The 24,586-nt window shown below is 44.5% G+C and overlaps 1 protein-coding gene across 4 annotated transcripts in view; it reads right to left on the bottom strand.

The window, feature by feature from the left end:
- NSMCE2 (NSE2 (MMS21) homolog, SMC5-SMC6 complex SUMO ligase) overlaps positions 1 to 24,586 on the bottom strand; it is a 583,410-nt gene that overhangs the window by 404,439 nt on the left and 154,385 nt on the right. For all 4 annotated transcript variants that reach the window (XM_029592015.1, XM_029592016.1, XM_029592017.1 and 1 more), the window contains exon 3: positions 18,933 to 19,039. In XM_029592015.1, the coding sequence (XP_029447875.1) occupies positions 18,933 to 19,039 (107 nt within the window). The remainder of the gene's footprint in view (positions 1 to 18,932; positions 19,040 to 24,586) is intronic.

Here is a 24,586-nt window from a genome sequence, read left to right as displayed (position 1 = left end):
AACTTAGAGTTAGAGGTGAAGGAGAGAAATAGTACCAAGTGGTAATAGAACAATGTTAATAGCTAAATAATAAATATAAATAGTAAATACAAGTTCTTATAATAAATACAGGTTCTAGACCTCTCATGATTTTAAACACCTCTATCATATCCCTCCCTCAGCCGTCTCTTCTCCAAGCTGAAAAGTCCTAACCCTCTTTAGTCTTTCCTCTTAGGGGAGCTGTTCCATTCCCCTTATCATTTTGGTAGCCCTTCTCTTTACCTTCTCCTTTGCAATTATATCTTTTTTGAGATGCGGCGACCAGAATTGTACACAGTATTCAAGGTGCGGTCTCACCATGAAGCGATACAGAGGCATTATGACATTTTCTGTTTTATTCACCATTCCCTTTTTAATAATTCCCAACATTCTGTTTGCTTTTTTGACTGCCACAGCACACTGAACCGACAATTTCAATGTGTTATCCCCTATGATGCCTAGATCTCTTTCTTGGGTAGCAGCACCTAATATGGAACCTAACATTGCGTAACTATAGCATGATTTATTTTTTCCTATATGCATCACCTTTTACTTATCCACATTAAATTTCATCTGCCATTTCGATGCCCAATTTTCCAGTCTCATAAAGTCTTCCCTGCAATTTATCACAAAATGCTTGTGATTTAACTACTCTGAACAATTTCGTATCATCTGCAAATTTGATTACCTCACTCGTATTTCTTTCCAGATCATTTATAAATATATTGAAAAGTAAGGGTCCCAATACAGATCCCTGAGGCACTCCACTGCCCACTCCCTTCCACTTGAGAAAATTATCCATTTAATCCTACTTTGTTTCCTGTCTTTTAGCCAGTTTGTAATCCACGAAAGGACATCGCCACCTGTCCCATGACTTTTTACTTTTCTTAGAAGCCTCTCATGAGGAACTTTGTCAAACGCCTTCTGAAAATCCAAGTATACTACATCTACCGGTTGACCTTTATCCACATGTTTATTAACTCCTTCAAAAAAGTGAAGCAGATTTGTGAGGCAAGACTTTGTTCCATTAAACCATGTCTTTCTATATGTTCTGTGATTTTGATGTTTAGAACACTTTCCACTATTTTTCCTGGCACTGAAATCAGGCTAATTGGTCTGCAGTTTCCCGGATCGCCTCTGGAGCCCTTTTTAAATATTGGGGTTACATTATGTATCCTCCAGTCTTCAGGTACAAAGGATGATTTTAATGATTTTTACTACTAGGTCTGAAATTTCATTTTTTAGTTCCTTCAGAACTCTGGGGTGTATATCATCCGGTCCAGGTGATTTACTACTCTTCAGTTTGTCAATCAGGTCTACCACATCTTCTAGGTTCACCGTGATTTGGTTCAGTCTATCCGAATCATTACCCATGAAAACCTTCTCCAGTACGGGTACCTCCCCAACATCCTCTTCAGTAAACACTGAAGAAAAGAAATCATTTAATCTTTCCGCGATGGCCTTATCTTCTCTAAGTGCCCCTTTAATCCCTCGATCATCTAACGGTCCAACTGACTCCCTCACAGGTTTTCTGCTTCGGATATATTTTTAAAAGTTTTTACTGTGAGTTTTTGCCTCTACGGCCAACTTCTTTTCATATTCTCTCTTAGCCTGTCTTATCAATGTCTTACATTTAACTTGCCAACGCTTATGCATTATCATATTTTCTTCTGTTGGATCCTTCTTCCAATTTTTGAATGAAGATCTTTTGGTTATAGTAGGAAGAGTTGGATTCACAGCTGAAAAAGATTTCTGAGGATAGACTGGCCGAATCTGCTATCACGACAGCCAACCCTGTCCAGACAATAATGAGCCACAAAGGTGTGGAAGGAACTCCACGTTGCAGCCTTGCAGATCTTTCCCATAGGAACTGCATGGAGGTGGGCCACAGCAATGGCCCTAACAGAATGAGTTGTGACGTGGCCCACCAGTTGCAGCCCCGCCTGGTCGTAGCAGAAAGCAATGCATTTGGCTAGCCAGGTAGAAAGAGGCTGCTTGGTAACAGTCACACCCAGCCTGTTGGAGTCATAAGAGACAAACAGTCCGGTCCAGGTAGAAGACCAAGGCCCTTTTACAATCCAGTTTGTGCAGCGCCCTTTCCCTGAGTTGGAATGAGGCCTGGGGAAAAAAGTGGGCAGACAATGTACTGGTTAAGGTGGAATTCTGTAACTCCTTCGGTCATGATAATTCTGTAACCCCTTCGGTTATGAGAAAACCTTGTGTAGGGCAGATAAGTCACCAATGCATGCAGCTCACGGACCCTAAGAGCCGATGTGATTGCTATCAGGAATATGACCTTCCAGGTCAAATACTTAAGAGCAGAGGAGCACAGTGGCTCAAACAGCAGTTTCATCAACTGGGCTAGCACCACATTTAGGTCCCAGACACAGTTAAAGCAATCCACGCATGAAACACCCTACAAGGGGGTTGCGCTGAGATGGGCGAGCCATCCACCACATGGTGGTACGCACCTATGGCACTCTGGTGCACCTGAACAGAGTTGGTTTTAAGCCTGGTCTCTGAAAGATACAGCAAGTAATCCAGGAGTTCCCTGGTCAGACTTGAGAAGGGATCAAGGCCTTTCTGCTCACACCAGATTGTAAACCTCCTCCACTTCAAAGCATAAGACTTCCTAGTGGAAGGCTTTCTTGAGGCTACCAGGACCTGAAACATGTCCTCAGAAATTCAGAGGCTGCAGGATCAACCTTTCAACAGCCAGGCCATGAGGAAGAGGGCCAGGAGGTTGGGGTGGCATAACCTGCCCTGATCCTGTGTAAGGAGGTCTGCAGCAGTCCCCAGACAGATTGGGTCCCACTGGGAGAGATCCCGCAGCAGGGGGGACCAGACTTGTCTCGGCCAATGGGGGGCAACAAGGATCATAGTCCCCCGGTCCTGGCAAAACCTTAAGAGAGTCTTCATCACCAATGGAAGTAGAGGGTGGCATAGAGGAGGCCCGCCCCCAAATAGAGGGCAAAGGCATCCATGGCTGGCTGGTCATCCGACCTGGACAGGGAGCAATACTGCAGAACTTTCCTGTCGCAGGGGGAGGCAAACAGATCCATGTCCGGGGTTCTCCAGAGACGGAAGATCTGGTCTGTCACCTCCTGCTTCAGGGACCACTTGTGGGGCCGGAAGGTGTGACTTAACTATCTGCTAGGGTGTTCTCCACACCAGCCAAGTACACAGCCTGGAGCAACAACTCCTGAGACAGGGCCCAGCTCCAAATCTGTAGCACCTCCTGACAAAGTAGGAAGGACCTAGTGCCCCCTTGCTTGTTTATATACCACATGGCCACCTGACTGTCTGTCCAAATGAGGATCACCTTGTTGGACAGCCGATCCCGGAAGGTCCAGAGCACGTACCAGATTGCCCTCAGCTCCAGGAAGTTTATCGACACTGAGATTCCTGAGCAGTCCAAAGGCCTTGGGTGTGGAGGCTATCCAAATGGTTCCCCCAGCCCAGGTGGGACGCATCAGTGGTAAGCACCACCTGGTGAGGGGAAGCCTGAAAAGGTATCCCCTGCTCCAGACTGGATGGGGACCTCCACCAAGCAAGGGAAGCCCTGAGAGAGGAGGAAACCCGGATGCAGACTTGAAGGCCCTGAGTGGCCTGCCACCATTGGGAGCATAGGGTCCACTGGGCTCGACGCATATGCAGGCAGGCAAACAAGGTGGTATGGACCATGGTGGCCATGTGTCCCAAAAGTTGCAGCATACACCACACACAGACCAGTCGGCGGTGTTGGACCTCCTCTGCCAAGGTTAGCAGTGCGTGTGCCTTGGTGCAGAGCAAAGAGGCCTTCACCTGGGTCTCGTCCAACATGGCTCCTATGAAATCCAGCCATGACAGAAGACAGAGATTGGATTTCGGGTAGTTGATTAGAAAACCTAGGTATTCCAACACCCAAATGGTCCAGCGTAGAGCCCGCAATGTCCCAGCTTGTGTGCCGCTCTTGATCAGCCAGTCGTCTATATATGGAAAGATTGGGATTTACATCTGGTGCAGATAGGTACCCACCACAGTCAAAGACTTTGTGAAGACCCGGGGCGCAGAGGCCAAGCCGAATGGGAGCACGCGGTACTGAAAATGTTGACAGTTCACCACAAAGCGGAGATGCCTCCTGTGACTGGGGAGGATCTCAATGTGGGTATATGTGTATTTGAGGTCGAGAGAGCAAAGCTAGTCTCCTCAAGGTGCCCAGGGATACTATCTTGGCAAAGTTGTTCAAGGCTCGCAGATCGAGGCTGGGATTGAAGCCTCCTGTTTTCTTTGGAATTATAAAATAATGGGAGTAAAACCCACGTCCCTGCTCCTTCTGAGGGACAAATTCCACTGCTCTGGCCGTTAGAAGGACCAAGAGCTCTCCTTGGAGCACTTCTGGATGCAAGACAGGACCCTATTGTGGGCACGGTGGAGAATCCGCTGGAACAGTCATGAGGTTCAGCTTGTAGCCATGACGAATGATGGACAGGACCCACTAATCAGATGTCACGGCTGGCCACCAGTCCGCAAAGAAAAGGAGCCTGCCCCCGACCGATGGGTTCTCCGGTTCTGGAAGAGGCGACTGGCTTATGCTCTCTCGCATTCAGTCAAAACCCCATAGGAGGGCTAGCCTGGGGTGCCTCCTGAGGCCTAGGGCCCTGCTGTTGCCGAGATCTGCCCCTGGCGCTGATCTGCTGTGGCTGAGAGCGAGGGGCAGGAGGGTAGTACTTCTTTTGTCTGTAGAAGGGTCTCCGTGACCCTGGCTGGGAGGACCTCTTAGAAAAAGCTGAGGCACTGACCGATAAATGTTGGAGGGTCTTATGGTGATTCTTCAGCTGTGAGACTGCCTCCTTGAGCTTTGTCATCAAACAGGTTATTGCCAGTACAAGGCAGGTCAACTAACCGGTTCTGCACTTCTGGATGAAGGTCCAAGGCATGAAGCCTAGCGAAATGCCGCATCAAAATGTCAGCTGCTGCAACTCAACCCGCCGCTCAAATATGTTGTAGGTAGCACATACCTTGTGCTTCCCACACTGCAGGCCCTGCTGGACAAGCACCGTAAGGGCCTCCTGAGGCTGCTGCGCCAGGCCATCCTCAACTTCCTGGACTTGTTTCCAGAGATTACGGGTATATTGGGTCATATACAAAAGGTAGGAGGTGATACAGGCTACCAACATGGAACCCTGAAACACTCTCCTACCCATAGCATTCCATGCTCTGTTGTCCTTGCCTGGAAGAGCTGAGACATGAGTTTTTGACCTCTTTGCCTTCTTTAGCACAGCTTCAACTACCACCGATTGGTGGGGGGGAGTTGGCGCTTCTCAAACCCTATGGTCTGCTGTATAAGGTATTTATCTATCTATTTATTTATTTAGGGATTTTCTAGACCGACATTTGTTGAGAACATCACATCGGTTTACATGAAACAGGAAATGCAGCGAACATGCTTTACAAGGAACAGTTAACAACAATACATAATGTACGGCGGGTTGCTAAGATAATGGGAGGTGAACTCGGTAAATAAAATATTAATATAATGGGGGAATAACTAGCAGGCCGATACAGTAAGGATCGGTAGAAAGAGGTGCGTTACGGCCGGGCGCACCTGCATTTGCCGCACGCACAGTTCGGATCACCTACCGCTCGATACTGTATTTAAATAGCTTGCAAATGCAAGCCGCGTCCGTGAAGCGTTAGGCCTGCGCAATCCATTTTACTGTATAGAGCGCTATACAGCGCCTATACAGTATCCTGGGTGCATTGGTACCTGTCAATTCAAACGTCATTTCAAATGACGTTTGAAATGACAGGTACCAGGGGGAATTGCGAGTCCTCTCCCCCCCGTCCCGAAGCAAGGCAGCGCGAAAATTAAAACAAAAGTGAATAAAGTGTAATAAGAGTAATAAAAGTAAACTTACTGCATGTGAATTTTCTTTGAACAGTCCTCTCTCTCTCTTCTTCCGAGGCGCGTACTGCGGCTCCCCTGCCTCCCGGGGGCAGCCGGCGGCGAAAGCGGCGGGCGAAAGCGTACGGGCGGGCGAAAGCGTACGGGCGAAAGTGAATGAATGCAAGCCCGTATGCGGCGGGAGCCAGCGGGCGTGCATTCATTCACTCACCTTTGCCGGCGGGAGTGCATTAATCCAGGCGGAGGGAGCCAGCGGCGAAAGCGGCTTCCAGCAGCCCCCGCCGGCGGTGAATGAATGCACGCCTGTGCGTGCAATTTGGGAGCTCAAGGCGTGACGTCACGGCGTGTGACGTCACGGCGTGTGACGTCGGCGTTCGCTAATGCACTGCCTTGAGCGCCCAAATTGCACACACAGAGGCGTGCATTCATTCACCTTCGCCGGCAGGGGCAGGGGAGCCAAAGCGGCTTCCAGCAGCCCCCGCCGGCGAAGATGAACGAATATAATTTGGGCGCTCAAGGCAGTGCATTAGCGAATGCCGACGTCACACGCCGTGACGCCAAACGTCGTGACGTCACGACTTGAGCGACCAAATTGCACGCACAGGCATGCATTCATTCACCTTAGCTGGCGGGGGCTGCTGGGAGCCGCTTTCGCCGCCGGCTCCCTCCGCCTGGATGAATGCACGCCCACCGGCTCCCTCCGCGTACGGGCGTGCATTCATTCACTTTCGCCCGTACGCTTTCGCCCGCCCGCCCGTACGCTTTCGCCCGCCACTTTCGCCGCTGGCTGCCCCCGGGAGGTAGGGGAGCCGCAGTGCGTGCCTCGGGAGGAGGGGAGAGAGGACTGTTCAAAGAAAATTCACATGCAGTAAGTTTACTTTTATTATACTTTATTTACTTTTGTTTTAATGACATGTCGAGCTGATTTTCGCCCTGCGCCCTGCTTCGGGAGGGGGGGGGGATTTTGACCTGAGCTTGCCTATTGCTGTCACACCACACTAACGCCAGGGTAAGGGTCCCGGGGGGTGAGGGGGTCGTTTGCCCATGAAATTTCGTCTCTGACCTGACTCTCCACACTAACGCAGGGGTAAGGGTAGGCGGTAAGTTAGCAGGTTAAACGCGCAGCAAAACTACGGGTTAAAAAGGAGATAATCGGGGTGCACATTGCTGTATGGGAGGGAATAGCTAATCGGAGCGTTTACATCTCATATACATGCTGCGGGCAGAAAGGGTTACTGGTTGATTTAAAGAAGCGGTAAGGATGAGTTTAAAGGTAGTGAATCGCGGGTTGGACTTACGCGGCCAAATTGTGAGTTAGAAGCGGGTTAAAAGCAGGGTAATCGCGGCCGCACTTTACTGTATCGGCCTGTCAGTAAATAATTAGGTGAATAAAATGCTAACATAATGGGAGTTAAACACATAGAATGGAATGTGAATGACAACAGGGTATAGAGGTATCGCAAGATAATAAATTGCTTAAAGAATAATTACATGGAGATCAGAAAAGGTAACCAATAGCAAGGATTACAGAGCAGATTTAATAGATTATGCATTATATGTGGGGAGGAGAAACGGGACTAAGAGCAGGTAGTCGTGGTATCGAGCTGAGCATAAATGTCAGGGAGGAAGAGAGGAGAGGTAATTGCAGGGAGAGGGAAGAAGATCAGGTAAAAGCTTGTTTGAATAGCCAAGTTTTCAGTTTTTGTTTGAATTTTTTTGGGCAGAGCTCTTGTCATAGGTTGGTGGGCATAGAGCTCCAGATAGCAAGCCCTGCAATGGATAGGGCATGCTCTTTTGTGGTGGTAAGATTCGTATGCTTAATTGGGGGTGTGTAAGGTAGCCTTATAGAATGATCTAGTGGGTCTATTGGAAGTGCGAAAGTGAAGATAGTCATTGAGCCAAGGCATATTATGGGTGTGTAAGGTTTTGTGTATGATAGATAGGGTCTTATAGCAGATACGAGATGCAATAGGGATACAGTGTAATTCTTTCAGGATGGGGGAGATATGTTCAGATTTGCGAGTGTTAGTGAGAATGCGGGCGGTGGCATTTTTAACATTTGGAGTGGGGAGATTGTGTTTTTGGGAAGGCCTAGAGTGTTGCAGTAGTCAATTTTCGTGCGGAAGTCGTTGACGTGGAGAAGGGGTCTAAATTTTTTTAGGGTGTGAGGTTTGAAATAATATTCTTTCATTGTGGCATTGATACATTTTGTTAGGTTTAGTTGAATGTCAATGATGACGCCTAGGTCTCGTACGTGTTGTGAAGTGGTGATTGTAGAGGGGAGGTTGATGGGTTAGGAGTGGGTGATATTGTGTTAGGGTGATATGATCATTATTTCTGTTTTGGAGGTGTTGAGAGCGAGGTTGAGGTTAGTGAGGAGTGTACTGATAGTGGCGAGAGCAATTTCCCACGTTTTGATGGCATTGGGTAAAGTATCCGTTATAGGGATGAGGATTTGTACATCATCCGCATATATGAAGTGCATAAGACCCAGCTCAGAAAGGAGATGGCAGAGTGGTAGTAGGTAGACGTTAAAAAGAGTAGAGGATAAGGAAGAGCCCTGGGGAACACCTTGCAATAGATCAATTGCTTGGGATTCGGTGTTGCCTATTCTGACTTTGTATTGTCTGTTGTTTAGATAGGATTTGAAACAGTGAAGTGGGATGCCTGAGATGCCAATTTCCTTAAGCCGGCTGAGTAGGATGTTGTGGCTTATGGTGTCGAATGCAGAGGAGATATCTAGGAGAGCAAGGATGTATGAGTTGCCTTTGTCCAATCCTTTGAGAAGGGAATCTGTGAGTGAGATTAGTAAGGTTTCTGTGCTGAAATGCTTACAGAAGCCGAATTGTGATGGGAAAAGAATATTATGTTTTTCTAGGAAGTCAGTTAGTTGGGCATTAACTACTTTTTCCTGAATTTTTGCTAAGAAGGGTAGATTAGAGATTGGGTGATAGTTGGTTAATTCGGTGGGATCGAGTTTTGGTTTCTTTAGAATAGGTTTGACTATAGCTTGTTTTAGTGAAGTAGGGACATCTCCGAGTGTGATTGAGCTGTTGATGATGTTGACTAGGGGTTGTGATATAATGTTAGGGATGGTCAGGAGTGATTTAGTGGGAATTGTATCAGATGGGTGTGATGAGGGTTTCATTTTCTTTAAGAGTGATTCTATTTCGGTGGATGCAGTAGTCTCAAAGGTGTTTAGGGAGGCAAGTGGGTTTTTTGGGAGGGTTTTAGTGGGAGGTGGAGTAGTTGGAAATCATGTCATGATTTTAGATATTTTGTCGTGGAAAAATTGTGCTAGTTCTTCACATTTTGTTTTGGTATCCTCGTCGGGTATGGGTGAGAGGGCAGTTTTGGTCAGATCTGAGACATATGCGAATAGGGCGTTGGCATTTAATTGAAAGTTATGGATTCTCTTGGTGTGGAAGTCTCGCTTAGTTTTAAGGATAGTCTCACACGGTAGATGTGTAGGGAGGATTTGTATTTTGCAAGTTGTGTGGGAGAGAGGTCTTTACACCAGTTCTTTTCCTGGCTTCTAAGGTTGCGTTTCAACTTTTTTAATTCAGGCATGTACCATGGTTCTTTTGAGGTGAGTGTGCGGTTAAGTTTTTTAGACTGGAGGGGACAGATTTTATTAGCAATGTTGCTAGTGAGGTGGTTCCAGGATGAACGTGCAGAATCGGTGTCGGTAAGATTGAATTTGTGAAGATCGTTGGTGAGGGCTGTGATGAAGTCATCTCTGGAGCAAGGTTTTCTGAACTGGATAGTATTCTTTTTAGTGTGTGCGTGGGTGGCTGCATTTTTTATTGCAAAATTTGCTCTGATGAGGTAATGGTCCGACTAGAGTACAGGGGTGTAGGTGGGAGTGTCAGGTAGTATGCGAGAGTTTGTAAAGATTAGGTCTAGGGAGTGACCTGCTTTGTGTGTAGGGCTTGTTATGATTTGCTTAAAGCCCAGAGCATTGAGTGAGGTCAGGAGAGCATCACATGTGGGAGAAAGTGGTACTGCATTGACGTGGATATTGAAATCACCGAGAATGATAGCAGGAGTGTCAATTATTATGTTCTCAGCTAAATATTCGATGAGGGGGGATGATTTTTGTCAAGGAGACCAGGGGGGTGTAGACTAAGCAAATTTGTAGTTGTGGTGACTTAGAGAGACCAATTTCAAATTTGGGAGCAGTGCAGACTGTACGGGATAACAGTTTGAGGTCTTTTTTTGCTGCAAGTTGTAGACCTCCTCCTCTTTTTTTGGGTCTTGGTATGGAGGAAAAAGTCGTAAGTGTGATTAGGGAGTTGATTGAGTGTGTCTGTTTCCTTGAGCCAAGTCTCAGTTATGGCACAAAGGTCAGGTTTGTCATCCAGGAGGATGTCGTTGAGAATGGGGGTCTTTTTAATGATGGATTGTGAGTTGAACAGAATGAAGGTAAAGGCAGTGAGGCCAATGAATTGTGTGAGGAGGGGTAAGCATGATTGGTAGCAGAGATCTGGATTGTTCGGTAGGGTGGGTGAGGAAGGGTGGGTTGTGCTTGGAGTGGTAGTGTTTGAGTATGGGTATTGGGTGTCCTAGCATGTTTAGGAGGTGTGATTGTAAGGGAGGCATTGCTAGTAGAGGATGCTGCTAGTGTGGAAGATTTGCGGGGGAAGCAAAAAAGGGAGGGAATGGGGTGAGGGGTGTACGGCTAGTTGGGGGGGGGGGGGTAGGTAGGTCTTACAGGGCGAGGGGCTCGTGGGTTGTGGTAACATAGAAAAATAGAAACGTCGGCAGAAGATGACCAAACGGTCCATCCAGTCTGCCCAGTAAGCTTTCACTTATCTGTTACTCTTGTCCCTTTTAAGTAAATATTTGGTTCTATTTCCCTTCCACCCCTGCCCTCGATGTAGATAGCAGTGCTGGAGCTGCATCTAAGTGTAGTGTCTAGCTAATTGGTTTGTAACCACCGTAATAAGCAAGCTATTCCCACGCTTGTTTACCCAGCCTGTGCAATTCAGTCCTTGTTGGTTGTTTGAATATACATCCTCTTTTCTTCATTCCCCCTGCAATTGAAGCAGTGAGCTGCGCAGGATATGTATTCCAAGTGAAGTATCAGGCTTGATTCAGGGTAGTAACCGCTTAACAAGCAAGCAATTCCCATGCTTATTTGTTTTACCCAGACTATGTAATTCAGTCCTTGTTGGTAGCTGTCTGAATATAAATCATCTTCATTCCCCCTGCCATTGAAGCAGAAAGCTATGCTGGATATACATTGAAAGTGAAATATCAGGCTTATTTGGTTTGGGGTAGTAACCGCCGTAACAAGCAAGCTACTCCCCTGCTTTTTTGTGGATGCAAACACTTTTTTCCACATCTCCTCTTGCTGTTGAAGCATAGAGCAATGTTGGAGTCACATTAACCATGTGTATGCTTATTGAATAAGGACATTAACCGTGTGTATGTTTACTGAATAAGGATATTAATCTCCAGGTAGTAGCCGTCATTCCCGCAAGCCACCCCCATGCCTCTTCTCTTCATTCACTTCCTCTAGACTTTATGGATCCATAGTATTTATCCCACACGCCCCTTTGAAATCCTTCACAGTTTTGGTCTTCACCACTTCCTCCAGAAGGGTATTCCAAGCATCCACCAACCCACTCCGTGAAGAAATACTTCCTGACATTGATTCTGAGTCTTCCTCCCTGGAGTTTTAAATTGTGACCCCTGGTTCTGCTGATTTTTTTGCAACGGAAAAGGTTTGTTGTTGTCTTTGGATCATTAAAACCTTATAAGTATCTGAAAGTCTGTATCATATCACCTCTCCTCCTCCTTTCCTCCAGGGTGTACATATTTAGATTCTTCAATCTCTCCTCATAAGTCATTTGATGAAGACCCTCCACCTTTTTGGTCACCCTTCTCTGGACCACCTCCATCCTGTCTCTGTCCTTTCGGAGATACGGTCTCCAGAACTGAACAGAGTATTCCAGGTGAGGCCTCACCAAGGACCTGTACAAGGGGATAATCACTTCCCTTTTCTTACTCGATATTCCTCTCTCTATGCAGCCCAGCATTCTTCGGCTTTAGCTATCACCTGGTCACATTGTTTCGCGCGACTTCAGATCATTAGACACTATCACCCCAAGGTCTCTCTCCTGCTCCATGCACATCAGCCATTCTCTCCCCATCGAATACAGTTCTTTCGGATTTCCACACCCCATATGCATGACTCTGCACTTCTTGGCATTGAATCTCAGCTGCCATATCTTCGACCACTCTTCCAGTTTCCTTAAATCCCGTCTCATTCTCTCCACTCCTTCTAGATTGTCCACTCTGTTGCAGATCTTAGTGTCATCTGCAAAAAGACAAACCTTACCTTCTATTCCATCCACTATGTTGCTCACAAAGATATTGAACAGGACCGGTCCCAACATCAATCCCTGTGGCACTCCGCTCAACACCGCTCTCTCTTCAGAATAAGTTTGATTTACCATCACACATTGTCTTCTGTCCGTCAACCAGTTTGCAATCCAGGCTACCACCTCGGCACTCACTCCTAAGCTTCTCATTTTATTCACCAGAGTCCTGTGCAGAACCGTATCAAAAGCTTTGCTGAAGTCCAAGTAGATGACATTGAGCGCTCTTCCTTGTTCCAATTCCTTGGTTACCCAATCAAAAAAGTCAATCAGATTTGTCTGATATCTTCCCCTGGTGAATCCATGCTGCCTCTGGTCCAGAAATTTTTACGACTGTAGACAGTTCACTATTCTTTCCTTCAACAGCGACTCCATTACTTTTCCCACCACCGAGGTGAGGCTAACTGGTCTGTAGTTACCAGCCTCTTCTCTGTTTCCACTCTTTTGAAGTGGGACCACCACTGCTCTTCTCCAATCGCTCGGCACCACTCCCGTTTCTAGGGATCTATTGAACAGGTCACACAGCAGACCCACCAGCACATCTCTGAGCTCCCTCAGTATCCTGGGATGAACCTCATCAGGCCCCATGGCTTTGTCCACTTTCAGTTTCCACAGCTCTTCCCATACATTCTCTACTGTAAATGGAGTTAAATCTACTCCATTCCCTTCCAGTTTCTTGTTAACTAGCGACGGTCCTTCTCCAGGGTCCTCTTTAGTGAACACAGAACTGAAGTATTTGTTTAATATTTCTGCCATTTCTTCGTCTCTCTCCACACATTGATCCTTTTCACCTTTCAATTTCACTATACCACTTTGAACTTTTCTCCTTTAACTGATGTATCTGAAAAATGTTTTGTCACCTCTCTTTACCTTTTTGGCAATCCTTTCTTCCACTTGACTTTTTGCCATCTTGATTACTTTCTTTGTCTCCCTCAGTTCTACCAGATATTCTTCTTTGTGCTCCTCCCTTTGGGATCCATTATATTTCTTGAACGCTGTTCTTTTAGCCTTTATTTTGTCAGCCACCTCCTTTGAGAACCAGATAGGTTTCATTTTTCTTTTTCTTTTCTTTACTTTTCTAACATATCGATTAGTTGCCTTGGTAATTGCTCCTTTTAGTTTGGTCCACTGTTCCACATATCTTTTGTTCTCCCAGCCTACTAGTTCTTCCTCCAGGTACTTCCCCATTTCATCAAAGTCCGTGTTTTTGAACTGTAAAACTTGGGTCTTTGTGCTTCTTTTCCGTATCCTTTTTGTGATATTAAACCATACCGTTTGATGATCACTGGTGCTGAGGTGGGCACCCACCTGGACATCAGAGACATTATCTCCATTAGTGAGCACTAAATCGAGTATAGCTCCTTCTCTCGTGGGTTCCATTACCATTTGTTTGAACAAAGCTCCTTGCAGAGCATCCACTATTTCTCTACTATTGTTAGATTCTGCAGATGGGATTCTCTAGTCTACATCCGGCAAATTAAAGTCTCCAACGATCACCACTTCTCCCTTCTTTCCCATCTTTTGGATGTCTTCAACCAGATCTCTGTCAAGCTCTTCCTTTTGCTTTGGAGGCCTGCAAACCACTCCAATAAAAATGGATGTCCCATCTTTTTTTTAGGTTGGCCCATAGTGCTTCTTCATTGCCCCATCTTCCTTGCAGCTCAGATGCTTGGATATTGTTTCTGATATCAAGAGCCACTCCTCCCTCTTTCCTATCCTCTCTGTCCTTCCTTAACAAGTTATAGCCCTGTATTGCCGTATCCCAATCGTGAGATTCCGTGAACCACGTCTCCGTGACAGCAACAATGTCCAAGTCCGCCTCTACCATTAGAGCTTGCAGATCTGGGATTTTATTGCCCAAACTACGAGCATTTGTGCTCATAGCTTTCCAGCTTTCCTCATTCAGGTTACTGCTGTTCCTGGACTCCTTTTGTGAACTATTTAGTTGAGTTTTGTTGTCCACTTCTCCCTTTCCCTTTGTGCAAAGGAAAGGATTAGTACCTTTGATGACAGATTCATCCAGCACAATGAGCTTTTTCCTTTGGTTACTGATCTGGAATTTCTGTATGCACTGGGTTTCTTCTCTCTTTTCAGATATCACTTCAATCTTTTTCTCAAGAACTTCTTCAGTATTTAATACAGAGAAGGCTTTTTGTAATTGTTGCACTTGATACAGTGTGTGTCTCTGCATCACAGGTTCAATTCTACCAGAGTCCACTGTAATCTTGTTGTTTTATTGAGTTCCTTAATGCCCTGTGTGAGTAGGGGGGTAGACTTGTGGGCTGCACAGCTGTCAAAAATGGGTGCCTGTGGGTCATGGGTCTTATCCTACCTGAGCCCACTGTAAATCTCTTTATCCTTGACTTTTGGTTTTTTGTGGTAATGGGGAATTAATTCCTGAATATTGTAAAGTGGGTGAGCCTTTCTTCATTGAAGCTAATTTAGCTTTAACTTCAGCCAGCTCCTTTTTCAAGGAAGAGAGTTCTGAACAAATGGGGCAAGCCCTAAGTTTCCAGATGATTTCCCTCAGAATAAAGGCTCCACAATAGTAACATTGGATAGTCCTCATTTTGGTAATTTGATGGTTAACACCTAAGGAAATACCAATTTACTAATGTATCTTGATTGCCAAATATAAATTTAGGCAGACTGTATCAGAAAAAACAAACCCAGGGGTGGGTGGGTAGAGAGGTAGGGTGGGAGGGTGGGAGGGAGTAAAACCGTTAACCCTTGGTCACGGATGTTCTCAGTACTCTGTATCTGCTATTGAGTTTAATAAGACCCTCCCCCTGATTGGCTTACTATGTTAAACTAAGTTAAACCTTTACTTAGCTGGACACAAGAATCTTTTGTGCTCCCTGGCTCCTCTCTGTGCATTGCCCACAATGGATCTGCTGGTTGTCAGAGTTAAGCACCCCCAAGCTCTGAGACGGCTACACCCAAGCTAGGTAGATCAGGACACTTCTGGAAGTTTATTTATCCTTTGTTTTAAATTCTTTTTACTCAGCTCATTATGCCCCAATATTAATTTCCAAACAGAGATTATTAGTTACAGCTAAATCTAAGTAAGAGATAGATTCTATCAGATTAAAAGCTGGAGTGTTTTCTTAAATCTTAAAGAAACTCTACAGCAGAGAAACCAAACAGTAAATTAATATACTATAATAATATCTGACTATAATAAAATGAAATCACAGACAGCAATATATTATACACATAAGCCTTCTACAATAATTATAAGTAATAAGCAGGTATAAATTTGCTGCAATGAGAAAAGTCAGCCTCCACTTTGTGCACTGCCCACAATTGATCTGCTGGTTGTCAGAGGAGGAACTGGTTGGTAAATAAGAGTGAAGTATTTAGGGTGAGGGGGGAGGAGGAGGGGGGGCAAGGAATTTAATGGGTGGCGCTAAGGGTTGACGCTAAGGGGCGCGCCAAGGGGCTTGCTCCTTGGTCGCATTCCTTAGGCACGCGAAGCCCAGCGCGCAACACCTGGGATCGCGGTCTTACTTTAATAGCTGAGGTAGGTCACCGGGGAGATGATGTCACTAGATGGGACGTCCTCTTGTGGAGAGAGATGCGGCCCATCAGCCTTCTGGTTCACCTGGGCCACAGAGAGGGGGTGCTCCCAGAGCCGAAGAAGCAGCTCCCTGAAGATCTCGTGAACAGGCACCGCTACAAACTCCTTCGGGGACTCCACAAACTGGAGGATCTTCAGCATCTTATGGCGGGCATCTTCCTCCATCATAAGTTGAAAGGGAATGGCTTCAGCCATCACCTCGACGATCCCCGTGAAGGTCAAGTCCTCAGGTGGAGAACGGCGGCATTCCTCCAAGGGGGAAGGATCTGATGGAAGATCATTGGAATTTACCAATGAAGCATCAGAGATGTCCTCTCCCCAGAGTTCGTACGGGCCCTGAGGCTCATCTCGGCTGCCTGGAGATGGGGGCCAGGGAAAGTGGGCAAATCCCTAGGCAGGGGAACCAAAGGACCCGAGGGCATTCAGAAACCCAAGGTCATCGAGGGACTCGAAGGCCTAGGCCCTGGTCCCGGCAGCACTGGACAGGGGACAAGGGGACCCCGTAGAGCAAAGGGCATCAACGGGCCCTCTTCCTCAGAGGACTCCCCCATGAGAACAAGTTCAGACACCTTGCGTTTCAGTGCCCTTCAGCCCACTGAGGAATCGCGGGGCACCAGTAGTAACTGGGTCGGGAGGATGCCAAGGAGGATGTCAAGATGACCCAACAACAGCTTCAACCCTAATACCGTAGGCAGCATCGGTGCGTGCACCGGCCTCGAGGGTGTCGGTGATGCCAGCTCCTGTCACGCTAAGCACATTCCACCACCAGCTGCACCTGACATTCCAACTCCGCCTCAAAGGCCTCCGATAAAAGGGCAGGCTGAGAGGTGAGGGAAGAGGCCAACTCCTCCTTGGAGCTCCTAAGAGGATTGACGTTCGGCACTGGAACTGATGTGGATGGCCTTGGCCACCGGCATCGAGGGAGGGTGGTACCTCCTCTTGCCATAGCTGCTTCAGAGGCAAGGCACCAAGTGCCATATCCAGTCCAAGGCTGGCACCGCGTACCAACAGGAACAAGTGACGGTGCTTCCAAGACCTCCCACAGTGTTCAGTCTGGTCCTTCCCCGGCGCCAAGGACAAGGAACACGATCCTGAAGTCCACAACTTGGAGGTCACTGAGACAGGGCAATTCCCGGAGTCTTATTCCCCCGCAAGCCTTGGGGAAGAGTGGTCATCGAGGGATCGAGGCGTCATTGACATCGATGCAGAAGTGGAGGGTTCGGACTTTCCCGAACCAAAAAACCTTCTCCATCTTGTCCAACCTGGCCCAACAGCCTTTTGGGGTCATTTGAGCGCACAATTCACAGCCCCGAACATCGTGCGATGCCACCAGGCAGAGGATGTACAAGTCATATGGATCCGTCAGGGACAAAGTCTGGGGGCACTGGGAGTATCAATGGAAGCCCGATGCCACCATGAGGCTCACCGGGGGCCACAAAAGGCATGACGACTGGCCGGCCAGGGAACAGCGCGAAAAATTACTCCGACAGAGAAAGAAGTGGGAAGCAGAGAGAGACCCAGAGCAGGAGAAAAAAGTGAAAAACTCACTTTTCAGAAGTTTCCAGAGAGAAAAAGATCACGAGCTGAAAGCTACGCAGAAAAGAAATGACTGAAGAAAGACCCCGTATGGATGCATGGATAGTGGAATGCTGGGCATGATAAGTGTGCCAGTCAAAGTTTCTAGAAACTCTGACATAAGTTTTCCATGCCGGCCTCCACAGGATGATGTCACTTTTGAAAATATTAAAGTGTCTCCATAAAGCTACAACTTTGGTTCCTTAATTGTGGCTTCAAAAATACAATTAAAAAGCCGGAAATATTTTAGGTCTCCCATTGTGAAGTAGTTTGAATCATTCCATCTTTTACTGGGAATTTAACTGGCTACACCTGCAACAGGTAAAATCTCAGTAGGTATACATTTCTACATAATACCTAATAATGCCTATATCTTTGCAGATGTAGCAAAATAAGCTCAAAGCAAAAGCCACAGGGGCAGATTTTAAAAGCTACCCGGCGCGCACAAATGTACGCCCGATTTTATAACATGAGTGTGCAGCCATGCGCATGTTATAAAATCAGGGGTCAGTGCGTGCAAGGGGTTGCATACTAGTGCACCCTGAACGTGCCGAGCACTCTGTGAGACCAGCTGGCTTTCCCCGTTGCCTTCGAGGCCGCTCCGAAATCGGAGAAGCCTCGGAGGGAACTTTCCTTTCTCCCCCCCCCTTCCCCACCCTTCCCCTACCTGTCCCGCCCCGCAGCCTGAAAAACCCCCTCCCGTACCTTTGTCTCACAAGTTACACCTGCCACTCCCCCTCCCCGCCCATTTTTTCAAGCCCCGGGACTCACACACATCCCGGGGCTTTATGTGCGCCGCTGAGCCTTTTGAAAATAGGCCCGGCACACGTAGGGCTTTTAAAATCTGCCCCATAATGATTCAAATTACTACACAATAGGATCGTAAAATAGTCCCTGCTAGTTTGAATTGTTTTTTTTCATTCAGGTACAGCTCAGTGAAAATGCAATATGATGTTTAGATTCTGACTTACCTGATCATGACATCAGCACAAAATGGGCTGGACACTGCCCAATGATACCACAAGAAGAGAAAGTACAAAACGAGATAAATAATCCTTTGCTACTAAGTAGTGCCTCAGATGGTAAAGATCCACAAAACAGAAGAGATCCATAATCATAAGACTTGATAGATATGACATCTTTATAATGCAGAGTCCTAATAGTTATATTAGTCTGAGAAAAGCTTGATTTTCTACAGGCTGATATAACATTGATGGGCCAAACATAAGCATTATCCAAAATTGATGCTGAACATGTCAGATTTTCTTACATAGACATTTAAAGTGGCATAAAATACATTCAGCAACTTTTCCCTATCAAATGGGTTTAAAAAATAACCTTTATACTGGCATTTACTTTCTGAGTGTTCTAATCTGTATCAGGAACATTCTTCATGCTTGAGCAAGCATTTCCAAAAGAGACTATTGAACTTTGGAGTGTATATATATTCATTAGCGCTACAGTATCCAAAATTATTTGCATTTACCTGATGTATTGTTTCTTCAACAGACTGTATATACTGATTTAGTTCCCTGTCCATTGCAGCATATTCTATCATCACATTTTCCATGCTGTTAATGTCCACTTCATCACCTGAAAAACACAACATGAGGGAAATGTGGTCACTGTATCCTTTTAAAATACATTAACAGATAAGAAGAGAATTAAAGGGCTGGCCTTGCAGGGTATGCGGATTGGGAGCCTCTGTCCATCGGGGTCAGTCTGGCCTTGATGCACTTCAGAGGTGGTGTGCTCAAGCCCATGGTTGCTGTTATTGTGGCAACTCCTGCTGGCCCACTAGTGGTATCAGAGGATGCACCTTAAAGGAGGTGTCCTTCCAACACTCAGGCCACTGATGGGCCTGAGCTCCTGGCCATGTCATCTTAAGGTAGAAGCAGCAAGAGAGAAAGGGTGGGAAAAATAACGAAAAAAGTAGGAACTAAAACTTTTTCAACAATCAATTTTCCTTTTTGAAAAATACAGTGAAAACTAACTTGGTCAAATAAGCAAATGTTAGTTCATATATGTGCCTTACAATGCTGTATATGAATGTTCAACTGAAATAAATCTATTCAGCACTGACAATAAATACTGAGCACTATTACTTATATAAATTGATTTACTATACATTTATTATGTCATTTTTAGCATAACTTCATCAATGATTCAGAATTATGTTGTTTATTAATGGTGGTGACAGTCTTATACCAATTATCCAAATAAACATAAAGGCAAACAGTCCACCCCAAAGAAACAAAGTTTTTAATGATCATAAAAGGCCCCCCCCCCCCCCCAAAAAATTATTTTGCACATATGCTATATCATATAATGTGTTCAGTATAATGAGAGGTCTTGAGCGAATAGATGTGACTCGGTTATTTTCACTTTCAAATAATAGAAGGACTAGGGGGCATTCCATGAAGTTAGCAAGTAGCTCATTTAAGACTAATCGGAGAAAATTCTTTTTCACTCAACGCACAATAAAGCTCTGGAATTTGTTGCCAGAGAATGTGGTTAGTGCAGTTAGTGTAGCTGGGTTCAAAAAAGGTTTGGATAAGTTCTTGGAGGAGAAGTCCATTAACAGCTATTAATCAAGTTTATTTTATTTATTTATTTAAAATAATTTATATACCGGAGGTTCCTGTATAATATACATATCACCCCGGTTCACAAAGAACAGTAACTATCGCTACAAATAGCGGTTTACATAGAACAGAATAAACAAGAAGTTTTACATTGAACAAGAACTAAGTAAACAAGATTTTACATTGAAGTCAGCATGTGTAAATTTCTGAATGAAAAAAGGAAGAAAATAATAGATCTGAATAACTCGTTGTGGGCTTGAAAAAGACTTTTATTCGAGTTCTTGGCTCTAGGGGAAAGCTTGTTTGAAAAGCCAAGTCTTAAGTTTCCCTTTAAATGTAGAGTGGCATGTTTCCAAACGAAGGTCTGGAGGGAGCGAGTTCCAAAGTGAAGGGCCCGCTGTGGATAATGCACGTTTCCTCAGAACGGATTTCGCCGGTTGTGTGATTAGTCTGTTCTGATAGGCGCTTCTGGTTGGTTTCACAGATGTGTGTAATTGAATTTGAAATGTTAGGTTGAGAGGTGCGATGTTGTGTAAGGCCTTATGTATCATCATTAAAGACTTGAACTGGATCCTGCATTTAATCGGAAGCCAGTGGAGATGGTGGAGAATAGGGGTGATATGATCTCTCTTTTTGGCATTTGATAGAATTCTTGCAGAGGCGTTCAGGACCATCTGAAGTGGTTTGATGGTGCATGCTGGTAGGCCTAGGAGGAGAGAGTTACAGTAATCTAGCTTTGGGAGTATGATGGCTTGTAAAACCATGCGGAAGTCTCTGTATAGGAGGAGAGGTTTGAGTTTCTTTAATGTTTGAAGTTTAAAGAAACATTCTTTTGTTGTGTTGTTGACGAATTTGTTGAGACTGAGTCTGTTGTCTATGATGACTCCCAGGTCTCTAACTTGTTGCGTGGTGGAGAGCCCTGCGGTGTCCGGATGTTGATTAGTGTTAGAATGTGAGGAGGGGGTATAGTTATCCGGTGTTATAATGAGGATTTCAGTTTTGTTTTTGTTTAGAACCAAGTTGAGGCTGGTGAGTAGATTGTTGATAGCTGACAGACATTTATTCCAGAATGATATGGCTTTGTGAATGGAATCTTCTATAGGGATGAGGATTTGAATATCATCCGCGTATAGGTAATGTCTTAGCTTAAGGTTAGTGAGACGTTGACAGAGTGGGAGTAGATAAATATTGAAGAGAGTCGGGGAGAGGGATGATCCTTGTGGTACCCCCCTTTTGGATTCGATGGTGTGGGACTCTTTGTTATTTATCTTGACCTTGTATGTTCTGTTCTCCAAAAACGATTTGAACCAGTTAAAAGCTGCTCCTGTAATGCCGATGTCTATTAGGCGTTGCAGAAGGCATGAGTGGTTAACGGTATCAACGCTGATGAAAGATCCAGGAGAGCAAGGAGGCAAGGTTGGCCCTTTTCTAGGTTGAAAATGATAGTGTCTGATAGTGATGTTAATAATGATTCGGTATTCATAGACTTACGAAAGCCAAATTGGTTTGAGGTGAGGATGTTGTTTTCGTCAAGATATTCTGTAAGTTGTTTGTTTACAACTTTCTCCATAACTTTGGCAATCAACGGGAGGTTTGCTATGGGTCTAAAGTTAGCTGGGTCTGAGGTGGGTAAGTTGGGTTTTTTGAGGAGCGGCTTGAGCATGGCTAACTTGAGTTGGTTCGGGACATGACCTTGAGTGAAGGAGCAGTTAATAATGTCTGCTAAAGGTTTGGCTATGGTGTTGGTGATCAGACTCAGTTTGTTGGATGGAATATGGTCTGATGGATGGGAGGATGGTTTTATCTTCTTGAGAATATTCTCAATTTCTAGAGTGGATGTGAGCTCAAAAGTGTTGAGCACTGTTAGTGAAGTGTTGGGTTGTTTGACATTTGGGTGCGATGGTTGTTGATCTGTTGGGAGTGGTGATTGTTGAGCGGTTGAGTGAGGTGTTTGTTGAGTGGGTGAACGCGAAGATTGGGGGGTGAGGTTGATTAAGTTGATTAAGTTGATTAAGTTGATTAAGAATCAAGTTTACTTAGGGAATAGCCACTGCTATTAATTGCATCAGTAGCATGGGATCTTCTTAGTGTTTGGGTAATTGCCAGGTTCTTATGGTCTGGATTGGCCTCTGTTGGAAACAGGATGCTGGGCTTGATGGACCCTTGGTCTGACCCAGCATGGCAACTTCTTATGTTCTTATGTCATGGATGGCTAAACCAGTTTGACAACATGCACTACCCGAAAAATACAATGTTGGTGTTTCAACAGAATGCCTGCTTCAGGAACCACAACAATATTGTACTGCAAAAAGATTTATAATCAAAATTTTTAGTTAAAAAACTGAGCCTATAGAAAATGCCAGCAATTACAGCATTAAGACAGAATGCACTTGTTCAAAGGGGGTAGGGATACACTCTCTCAGCATTAAGCCAACTTGGACCAAGCACGTAATTTATATAGAGAACCTGAATATTCAATGGGCCAATCACAGCTATGGTTCATTCATGAAGTTTTACACGTAACTATAATAAAATTGAAAAAAACCAAGTATAATAGTGACCTGCAGTGGAGATTACAAAGTACATGGATTTCCTTTTAAATTGACATAACCAATTATGCATTCACAAAAGGACTAGATTTTAAAAAGAAAAAATGAGAAACAAAAAAAACAATTCAGGTGACTCAGTCCATCACAAATAGTCCCTAACACATCGAATATAGTAAATAAAAGCTGTCAGAACAACTGCTTCAGGCAGTCTATAAGAATTTTTAAATAAAATAATATTTTTGGAAAAAAAACAAAACTCAATCAATATCTTTATTGAGGCCATATGGTGTAACTGTGCATAAATTAAAAATCTACTTTTGCTCATTCTAGTGCAAAACTAAATACTGATCACCACTTCTGATGTTTTTAGGGAGTGTGTCTTCAAAGGAGTGTTGAGCATCAATACAGTGCTCAACTAGAGAAGCTTCCAAATTATCATGTTGAATACAACCACAATTTTCTGCCATTCTGGTACAAAGAGATCACTTAGTCTTCCCAAAAGAGAACAACACTAACTCCCATGGTGAAACACAAAGTCATAGATAAGGGAAAGCTAGTATTGACCCCTTGCGAATGAAAAACAGCTATGATTGGCCCATTGTACATTCAGTTTCTTTTTTTTCAAATTAGTCCTTAGGAATGGATTTTATGTGAATGCATAATGATTAATTCTATTTAAAGGGAAAGCCATTATTGGTCCTTCACAAATGAAAACAGCTATGATTGGCTCATTGCACATTCACATTCTCTTTATAAATAATGTGTTTGGTCCCAGTTGGCTTAATGTTGAGAGACATGCATCCAGTTTTGAGCAAGTGAAGAAATTCTATCATTATGGTAAAATCAGTGACATTTTCTACAGGCTCAGTTTTTAACTAACATTTTTTGTTTTACTTTTTTTTTTTTTTTTACAGCATATTCTTAGGACGTCAGAAGCAGGGATTCTGCTGAAACCCTGGTGGTGTTTTTATAGGGTTGATGTTTTAAACAGTTCATGTTGGCAAACTGGTTTATCAATCCTTGAAAATACTTAGCACATTGCATGATACCACATTTCTGATAAACAATCTTTTATATGGTTCCTCCTATGAACATTAAGAATACTCATATACAAATACCAAAATAATGATGAGCTGATAGGACCTGATAAACATTAATGTTTTCCTAAAGGTAATGAGAATTCTGGATTAACACATTGCAATCCAACATAAAGCAGACAGAAATAGAGTACTCATTCAATTAATTTCAAGAGTTGTGAAAGGGATGTTTTTCAAATTTTATATGCTCCATAGATTACAGCCGTTCTTAAGCAAGTCCAACTTAAGAACTGTCGCCCATTCTCTTGCCCTTTCCTTTCTGGACTACTGTAATGCTTGTTATTTAGGTTGTCCCCAAAAATCTTTGAAGGCATTGCAGTATGCCCAAAATTCTGCTGCCAGGATAATTACTGGGACACTGATGCATGATCACATCTCACCCATTCTAAAGAGTTTACAATGGAGGATCTCTTTTAAGATACTGTTAGTTTTTAAAGGTTTGAATGGTGTTGTTCCTGCAAGTTTTAATGCGGCACTGAAACTATACTGACCGTCACGAACCTTAAGATCCACTAGCCAAATGCTTTTGAACGTTCCTTCTCCTAGGATCGTTCGCCTTAATGAATCTCGTGAGAGACTATTCCATGTGTAAGGCCCTGTAATGTGGAATTCCCTCCCTCAAAGTCTAAAAGAAGAGCCCTCTCTATTAAAATTCAGAAAACTCCAAAAGACCTTTCTTTTTTCTCAGGCTCATGTTTAATGTGAATTTAAGTAGGCAGCAGATTTTATAATGTGCACTGACGTTTAAGAATAGAAGGCCAGTACCAATTATGGATGAAAAATGGCTATGAATGTAGTGAGCTAGTGTTAAGGTATTTTATGTTTTAAATGTGTCTTGTTTATGTTTAAATTATGTTTTATAAATGTTTTATTGTATACCACTTAGTAATTTTGATTTGCGATACATAT

The sequence above is a fragment of the Rhinatrema bivittatum genome, chromosome 2 (assembly GCF_901001135.1).
Source record: "Rhinatrema bivittatum chromosome 2, aRhiBiv1.1, whole genome shotgun sequence".
NCBI classification, from domain to species: Eukaryota; Metazoa; Chordata; class Amphibia; order Gymnophiona; family Rhinatrematidae; genus Rhinatrema; species Rhinatrema bivittatum.
This window is presented reverse-complemented; position numbering and strand designations above follow the sequence as displayed.